Source organism: Triticum urartu, chromosome 5A (assembly GCF_056163025.1).
Source record: "Triticum urartu cultivar PI428250 chromosome 5A, HENAU_Tu73, whole genome shotgun sequence".
In the NCBI taxonomy this organism is placed as follows: Eukaryota; Viridiplantae; Streptophyta; class Magnoliopsida; order Poales; family Poaceae; genus Triticum; species Triticum urartu.
In genome coordinates, this window is record NC_141877.1 from 639717288 (window position 1) to 639726953 (window position 9666).

Consider the following 9666-nt stretch of genomic DNA (forward strand, 5'->3'; position numbering starts at 1 on the left):
TCTGCGGAGGTAAATTCCATGATCGGTGCCCAGTCGGACTCGACGGGCTTGGATGTGAGCGGCTCGGAGTCCGTGGCCGGAGATGAATCCAATGGTTCGGCGACACGGTTCTCGTGAGGGGTGAAGTCAGTATCCGGCTCTATCGCCGCTGATTGTGCGGCCTCCATGGCGGGGTCCATCCCTCCACTCTCGGATGGCGTGACTTGCTCCGGGTTGATAGCCGGATTAGTTGCGGATGCGATCTCCCGAACATTGTCCGGCGACAGAGTTACGTCATGCTCGTCGTGACTGTGCGGCGCGTCCGACGTGGGCTCGAATCCGTCGAAGATCAAGTCTCCGCGGATGTCGGCCGTGTAGTTCAGGTTTCCAAATTTAACCTGATGGCCAGGGGCGTAGCTCTCGATCTGCTCCAGATGGCCAAGCGAATTGGTCCGCAGTGCGAAGCCGCCGAATACGAAGATCTGTCCGAGGGGGAAAACCTCACCCTGGACCGCATCGCTAGCGATGATCGAAGGAGCCATCGAGCCTTACGATGACAACACAGAGGAACTCTCAATGAAAGCACCAATGTCGGTGTCAAAACCGACGGATCTCGGGTAGGGGGTCCCGAACTGTGCGTCTAAGGCGGATGATAACAGGAGGCAGGGGACACAATGTTTACCCAGGTTCAGGCCCTCTTGATGGAGGTAATACCCTACGTCCTGCTTGATTGTTCTTGATAATATGAGTAGTACAAGAGTTGATCTACCACGAGATCAGAGAGGCTAAACCCCAGAAGCTAGCCTATGATATGATTGTATGTTGTCCTACGGACTAAAACCATTCGGTTTATATAGACACCGCAGGGGGCTAGGGTTACACAAGGTCGGTTACAAAGGAGAAGATATACATATCCGTATTGCTTAGCTTGCCTTCCACGCCAAGTAGAGTCCCATCCGGACACGGGGCGAAGTCTTCAATCTTGTATCTTTCATAGTCCAACAGTCCGGCCAAAGGATATAGTCCGGCTGTCCGGAGACCCCCTAATCCAGGATTCCCTCAGGCGTGCAGAGCTTCAGTTGGGGCCAGATCTCGGGCCTTGATTTTTTCTTTGTTTTGTTTAGGTAATCGGCGGTGTCTGCGGAGAAGAATATGTCATAACATGTTTTTGCTCTCCAGTTCCTTATCCGTTCGATGAAGCCCAACCAGACCGGTCTTCGTCGGGGCACTTGTGAGATTCGTGTCCCCACTTTTGTATGTTTGGATTTCCTTTTTCTTCTATACCTCCTCGGTGCCAGCTTCTCTGGGATGGTGATATGTCCAAATCGTGATTACCAACGTCTTCATACCTACATCAAGGACTTCTCGATTGCTGCTTCTTTAATCTCCTGGGTGTCAAGAAAAGTGATCCACTGAAATGAAGGCCCAAGGGCAGCAATGAGCTTTGCATATGGTGCACCGCCGATCAAGCAGAAGGAAGACGATGTTGATTTCTTAATGACTTGCGTGAAACTTCTTATTCTTAAGGAAGTTTCTGTGAGGACTGGTTTATTATATGTAATGTATGGCTTAGACCCTTTCTAAAAACAAAACCAGTAGTAGTCGTGGTCTTTGCTGAATCGGCTAGAGCACAATTAATAAGTAAGTACTCCTCACATAATATAAGAGCGTTTTTGACACTATACTAGTGTAAAAAATACTCTTATATTATGGGATGGAGGAAGTAGTTGACCGGCACAAAGTGAATTTGGCAGAAAAAAAACATGTCAAGAGATGTGTGATTGTGTCATAATAAACTAAAATAAAAACAATTTTCATATGCTTCATACTTATAGAAGTATTAATGCAAACACCAGAAACTATAGAAATAAAAACCGAAAATAATCTAGAAAACCCGGGCCCATCATACTAGTTTTGTACTACAGTAGTACAATACTAAGTAGAGCTAGATTAGCCATTCCTGCCGAGTCGCTTGATTCTGTTTCACAATCTCCTCCTCCTCCCTCGCTCCTTACTGCAATGCTCCATGGAGACGCAGCTCTGCCCCCCTCGAGCAGCAGAGGCTGTCGGCCGTGACAGGTAAAATGGCGCTGCCGCCGCTTGTGCTGGCAGCATCACGGCGTGGTATGGAGGGTACGGGAGCATGGCCTCGAACGGAGCCATCCCTGCAGGCAGGAGCGGGACGCATCCTCCCGCGACCACCGTCCCTGGAGCTGCCGAGGTGGGTGCGGCGCCGATTGGCACCGCGACGGCCGGCGCCGATGCCGTCTGCATGACGGGGTACACTGCTTGTGTTATCCTCACGTTCATTGCCTCGACCTGCTGCTGGAGCGACTTCATGTACTGGATCGTCTGCTCCAGCGTCGACGCCTGGTTACTCTGCACAGAAATGTCCATCAGATCGATTCGCTCAGAGCAAAGTGCCATAAGAAACTTGCAGGTTCGCCTTCAGCTCAATCAGAAATGGCTTTGAAGAAGATTGAAGAGTAGCACTAGCATATCCATAAGCCATAAGCACAACAATTAAGTCGGAAACTGAGTGTGAGGCTGTGAGCTGACCTTTTCGCATCCAGGGACGAGCTGCTGCAGGGTCCTCAGCCTGTCACTGATCTTGCACCTTCGCCTCTGCGCGCACAGCCGTAGTCCATTCAAAATTTCATGGTGATGCATCGGTCCGATCAAAAATGTAGATATGCTCCTCGGTATGAAAACGTATGATCGATGAGGAGGCGGCCAAAGCAGTATCACCTTTTCTGTAACGTTGTGTGTATCTGATTGGCGAGACGACCTTGTCCTGTTCGATCCTCCTGATGCCGCCTTCCTCCTCTCGTTGGAATCGCTCGTTACATTTATGTCCTGATGACAGAGTCAAACGGAGCTCAGATCAAATCAATGTCTTCTTTTTTCTGCAATTCCTTCTTCTGCAAAGGGGATCAATTGATGCACACCGCCATTTATATTGCATCATCTTATTGCTTACAGAAAAGAGTCGAGGAAAATAGAGTACACAAGATGAAATTATTATGGGAAATTCAGCCCACTAGCTTGTTCGTCGAAAGCACCATGTATACTCTTTTTTTTTGCGGATGATGTAAACTTCTTTGGTTATGAGGAATCAGTTGACAAGCTTGTGTAAAACACAGGTCAGACTCACTTGACACTATGATAATGTGCAGAACAGTACATGTACTTGTACTACCTGTAATAATCTACTTACAAGCAGGTGCTTACAAGTTACAAGGCCTGTATTCTTTTTTTGATCTCCAGTTGGACCAATAATATGTGAGTTGTATGCTATACAGATCAAATCATTGAAAAATATCAAACACAAATTCAGTAGCATATAAATTAATATTAATACTCCCTCCATTCCACTTTATAGCGCGCCTATTTTTTCCCCGATATTCTGAATTGTAGCGGGGATTGCTTGTTTGGACAAAAATAACCCCATGGCTGGAATCTCCTTTGCAGCAGCTTGCACATAGGCTTCGGACAGCCTCCTCTGCATGCAAGGATTTTTTGGTCCATAGTACAAGGTCATGCATTGTTCTGGGAGCTAGAAGCTATACGCATATTATAAAACAGAATGGAGGGAGGGAATACTTCGTTAGTCAAAATGATGATCAAAGTTGGCCTCAAAATGTCTATGTGCCTTGGTAATCATCATAGCGTTCTCGAAAGGTGGTTGAAAAGAATCCACCTCATTGTTTCTATTTATCCTAACATGCACACGTCCCATCTCATTAAAGTCCACCTCCACATACATGAGAAAATCACTAGTACTCTATTATCTCAACATGTACACATGCCACCTCATCAAATAACCACCAAAACATGCATAGTTTTTTCCCCATTATATCATGCTACTTATATTCATATTTTCAGATAATAATAATATACAATATATAATATGTATTTTAAGTTTTAATTTTACATTATTAATCAAAGATTCATGTTACAGCAAACACACGGAGTACTTACTAGTTGATCTCCAATACTTCTATTTATCTCAATGTGCACACATGCCACTTCATCAACCCTTGATCTACTTTTATTTTTCTCAACATGTATAGAATTGCTACTTATATAGAGTACTATTTATCTCTACATGCACAAGTCACACTACTTTTATTACTGTGAACATGCATGCAAATACTACTTACATGTTTAAATATTTTATAACTATATGTAAATTACTTATATTATATACGACTAAAAAAATCAAATACATTAAATCATATGTATTTTTAGGACAACCAAATCTTGTCAAAATTATATAGTACAACCAATTCCCGTAGCAACACATGGGGAACCATCTACTTCAACCAGAAGAGAACACAAAGTAACAAGAAAAGACAATATTTCCTTAGGAAAAAAAACATAGGAAACACATAAACGCAATACTACAAGATGTTGAGGTTTGAGGGAAGATTAAGAGCAAAGAAAATTAAAACACAAAGCATAACCCTTTTTCATCTGTTGCATGCGGAACCAATATTGTGCGACACATTACAAAATTTTAAAAAAACTACGTATACTACAAACATGCTATATCACATCAAACTGCAAAATTTTACTGGACCTTAAATGGAAATATGTTTCCTGGACTTCACCAAAAGATCTCCCATGAAGAAGAGGAAGAAAAGTCAGAGCGAAGAGCTCCTTATTTACTTGTATAAACAGACTTGAGAACACAAGCATGTAGTAATCGGGTGCATGTCAGCATGGGTTCTTTACCTTGACATCGTACATGCCGTCCGAAGCTGGAAGCTTCCCCTTGCTCTCCGTCATCTCCAAACTCCCCATCGTCATCGCCGACGGCTCGCTCTTCACCATCGGGCCAAACCCGGCATTGTCCTCGCCACTGACAATCGGGTAGAGCCACGCTGCCATCACGTCCTCGGCAGGTGGCCGCTCAGCAGGGCGCGCATGCGGTGGCTCTAGCGCGGCTCCTTCCCACGCCAACCCGAGTAGACCTTCACTGCAAGAACGCACATACACGCGTGTATATCATTTGAGTCATGCATTAACTGCTGAAACAGCGAAATCTAGCTACGTGAATGGAGCTGTCAACGAACATGTCGAGGAACTCGTTGTCCTCGACGGCGGCGGTTGCCAAGGGCGCGGCCTCGCCGGCGTAGTCGCCGGGGTACCACCAAGGATCTGCAGCAGCTAGATCGTGTCCGTCCATCTCTCAGCTTGGGAAGAAGCTAGGGACGTGCGTGGTCGTTCGATCAACTCTCTCTCTCTCTCTCTCTCTCTCTCTCTCTGAGTGTGGTATGTACCCCGTATCCGTATGCAGTGCAACCGGCCCTTTATATAGAGCGAGAATATTCAACAGTCGACATTGCGCATGAGAGAGGGGGATAGGGAGAGAACACCGACGTTGAAATGTCCACGACGGCCGAGCAATCAGGCTAGCTAGAAGACGAGCCATGCATGCGCATGCATGCAGGCTAGCTTAGTTTTTTTTTTTTTGAACTTTGCAGGCTAGCTTAGCTAATTTGGCCCGTCACCGGTGGAAGCTAGCAATACTCCACTACGTAAGTACGTCTAATTTGGCCCGTGTGTGAACCGTGGCCGGGGCACTCCGACAGCGCTGACGCAACGGTTTATTTATTCATGCGGCCGGCGGCGGCATGAACGGATAGATACAAGACAAAGACATGCGGGGATAAGGGCGTCTCCAACGACTGACTTGTAAACCTTCTGCGACGGTTCAGACCGAACCACGGAAGCTATTTAATACGGATCTGTATCAATTCACAACGTGGTTTGGATATAATTTCTTTTACAAACCAGAGATAAAAATGATGAACGTTTACGGGAGTCCGGATCGATCTCAAACTTGTTTCTGATCGCCCTGGCCCATCAAAAATCCCTCATCTTTTCCGTGTGTTTTCGATCAGCGCCGCTTTAGAGCGTCAGCACCTGCATTCATGCCCGCCCAGAGCAGACGCGACCGCTCACTGGCGCCGACATTGAAGCGGCGCGCCAGCTGAGGGAGCGCCCAGTGCTTTCCCGGTGGAGGCGACTGCCACGCGCTCAAACGACATGACGGCCGCCCATCCGCCTGTCTGTCGTCCGCATTGATGGCACACGGTTGCCGATGCGTCTTCTCCGGCGCCACCCGTCTGTCAGTCTGCCGCCCACCGGTACTATATAAACCGTTCCCCCGGTGCCCCGGCCATAGCCACAATCATCCCTCTCCACACCACTCCCCGCCATGGATCCCTCTGCGGCCAAAACTCTCTATGATGGGCTTACGTCGGAGTAGAAGAAGGCCATAGCCTCCATTGCTGTCGACTAGTAGGCTGTCAGGCAGCCAGAGGACCTGCAAATGGAGGACGCCTCCGACGACGAGCCAGCGCCACCATGCTCTTCCTCCGCGGCACTCTCCTCCTCCACTCCACCTTCGCCAGTGCATTGCGCCCTAACCATCGCCGAGGCACGTGCCCATTATAAGGACATGGTGCGGGAGGAGCAGTTCCGGGTAGCGTAGGATGACACCAACTACAACCAGAACCTCCTCCAGAAGGACCAGGCGGAGTAGGAGGCGCTGCACGAGTCATACCGCTCCGCCCATGATATCTGCCTCGCCCGCTGGCGGTACTGGCAGCGGTGGCGGCCGCCGACAAGGAGCGCGACGACGACGCGTGCAAGTCGTTGTTCGGCGACACCGACGACAAGGAGGCCGCGCCCAGGCACCACGACCACGAAGAAGCCGACACGTCCGCGGGCGCCGCCGGCAGTGAGGAAGAGTAGTGCATGGTAGGTCGCCGCCACTCTTGTCGCAGGAAGGCCGCCGCCTCCCCTCCCGTCGGTGCCAAGCTTGGTCGGCTCGGCATCTTCGACCGATTAGTCGCTTGGCGGCGACATCGAGGCGGACAACTTCAGTTCCCGGGGCTCCGAATGAGGAGTTGGAAAGCGTCGAGGCGGAACTGGAGACAGTGAGGTTTCAGTTCTCGAGGCTGATGGCCGGAGACGAGGACCGGACGCATGCGATTATTTATATTAGGTATTAATTATAGTGCAGAGCCCGCCTAGCATCGCCTTGATGTGTATTTGTAATGAAAATTGTCATGTTTATATGAAATCTGATATGTTTATATAAAATTAGGCCGTGTTTATATGCAATCCGGACATGTTTGAACGAATTTCGTCCGGTTGATTTGAGTTATTGTGAAAGTGCATGCGACTAGCGTTGGATGACTACCTCCCGCGCTGCATCCACAGACCGATTCCTGTATCGCGGACGAATGTGAAAGGGTTTTTGTGGGTTGCCGTTGAAGATGCCCTAAGCTTGGAATGCCACCAGAATAAATGATGCTACCACAAGAGCATCGATCTAAGCATAACCTCCTACAACTAGACTAATCCAATTTACTGATACACAGGTTAATATGGGACTAGTGAATGAGCTTGGGCGAGCAAACTCTTGGCTAAAAAGGACGTTTTAAAATAAGAAATGCATAGTTAGAAAATGATTCGAGTACGGACAAATTTCAGTAAGATCAGTGAGTGTGATTGCGCGGCAGATCGAGCGACTGTGGACTGTGGTGGCACCGAAAGATGTTGCTCGATTCAATCCGTTAGATGGATTGCTCGTCTATTTTCGCGTGCTAGTTATGTCCACCCACGCAAAACCCCAAGCAATGACGGTTCCCAAGGGGCAGGAGGGAACTCTTTCTTTTGTCATCTGGTGCTTATTGCGCTCTCCTTAACTTCCCTATCAAGTTGCCGCTACACACAACTAGATGTATGCTAGCACACACATGCATCTCACCGTCCCGGCCCACGTGTATTTGGCGGTATCTCTGTCCGATCCACCGCGTTATAAGTCATGATCAAGCAGGTGAGTGATTGCGGCGTGTATAGGTGAGATCATGAACTCGTGATATGGTGGTGTGATACCCATTGAACAAGGTAAACGTTTTCGCACAGGGCGCCGGCCCAACCATTACACCAGACACACGTGAGCCGCGAGATGAATTGTAATCATGTGGCCAGAAACAACGCATCCTTTCCCTTATCTGCAACACATCTCCTTCTTTCTTCTCTGACACTCAGCTCCGCCACTCCTATCCCCGCAACTCCGTTCCCCCGTCCCGCACTACGTACTGACGTCGCCGCAACTCCGGTCACCTGTCCCGCACCACTGCATTCGCTGTTGCGACCCCCCCCCCCCCCTCCCCCCAAGCCCTCAATCTCCCTCTTCCTTTTCCTTTCTCTATGATGGCCAACGCTTCACGCTGAATGCCATGATCCCCGACGACCATCTCTCATCACAGATGGGCACGACGACAAGGGGGGAGCGCTGCGCGGTTGCGATGCCGGAACCAACATCTTTTTTTGCTGCAACCGGCCAGCCAAAACGCTAGAACCGGCTAGCTCAGAAGTTGAAAACTGGCGAGAGTAGATGCTACGAGCGGCGAGGTTGGGCTCAACGACGAGCTTCAACTGGAGGCGACCGATGCTGCAACCAGCGTGGAATTAAGCTGGAACCGTCCGGCAAAATAGCTGCATCCAGTGTGGGTTTTTTCTACCTGCAACAAGGCGTGTTCTGACCGGCAACAGGCATAATGCTGAAAGCTTCAACCGGCATGGAAAAAGGCTTCAATCGGCATGGAAAAAGGCTTCAATCGGCATGAAAAAAGCTTCAACCATGAAAAATCATAAACAGAAAAAGCTTCAACCGTGCAAAAAATCTTCGACTCGCGCGACAAAAGCTTCAACCGGTGTGTAAAAAAGCTTCAACCGGCGAAGGACAAAGCTTCAACCATGGAAAAAAAAGCTTCAATGGGGTGGGAAAACAGTTTCAACCATGGAAAAAATCTTACGAGCGGCGCGGAAAAAAGCTTCAACCGGTATGTGAAAAAGCTTCATCCGTTGATTGAAGAAGCTTCAACCATGGAAAAGCTTCAATGCGTGGAAGAAAAGCTTCAAACATGGAAAAGGTTTCAACCATGAAGGAAAAAACTTCAACCGACAAGGAAAAAAGCTTCCACCAGGGGTCGGCATGATGAGATGTGCGAGCGGGGATCTGCGGCCGACGGCATGGCGGTGCTACTACGGCAGCGGTTAATTGCTGCAACAACGAAGGGGTCGGGCGTCCTACGACGACGTCGTTGCAACAGACGAGGGCGGGGTGCTGCGATGAGGTCTTTCGTTGGAACCAGCGAGCACAGGTGTTGCGAGGACGACGACCTGCAGCGAGGATGGCTGGCGACCAGCGGCGAGGACGCCCGATGAGGACGTTGGAACACGCATGGTCAGGGTATGGCGACCTACGCAGGGAAGGGAAGACCTGTGCGAGGGAGTGAATCGGGGAGGAAGAAACACGACATGAGGATAAGAATCCAACGACTTGGAGGGGGGGAGGGGGCAATCCGACGAGTAGCGCACGACCGGCCGAAAGTCGACGCGCCAGCGCCTATGAGCGTCCATTGAACAATGGTCGTGCCGAGGCGTTGGCTCATGACGCAGGGGCACACCAACTTGCTTGCACGAAAAGAGGCCAGGAATTAGTAATAAAAATTATCTACTCCCTTCGTTTCTAAATATAAAATCGTTTTAGAGATCTTAATATAGACTACATACGGAGCAAAATTGAGTGAATTTACACTCTAAAATAAATTTATATATATCCATATGTAGTTTGTATTGAAAATATCTAAAAAAACTTAT

General features: G+C 48.8%; 1 protein-coding gene across 1 annotated transcript; it reads right to left on the reverse strand.

Moving 5' to 3' along the window:
* Positions 1 to 1802: 1802 nt before the first annotated feature.
* LOC147973640 (uncharacterized) lies at positions 1803 to 5214 on the reverse strand. Its single transcript, XM_087525060.1, has 5 exons — positions 5058 to 5214; positions 4717 to 4960; positions 2728 to 2835; positions 2539 to 2604; positions 1803 to 2358 (listed from the first exon to the last, which is right to left on the reverse strand). Exons 1-5 carry the CDS (start codon positions 5168 to 5170, stop codon positions 1963 to 1965), a joined length of 927 nt encoding a protein of 308 aa, XP_087381186.1. The 5' UTR covers positions 5171 to 5214; the 3' UTR covers positions 1803 to 1962.
* Positions 5215 to 9666: the final 4452 nt, after the last annotated feature.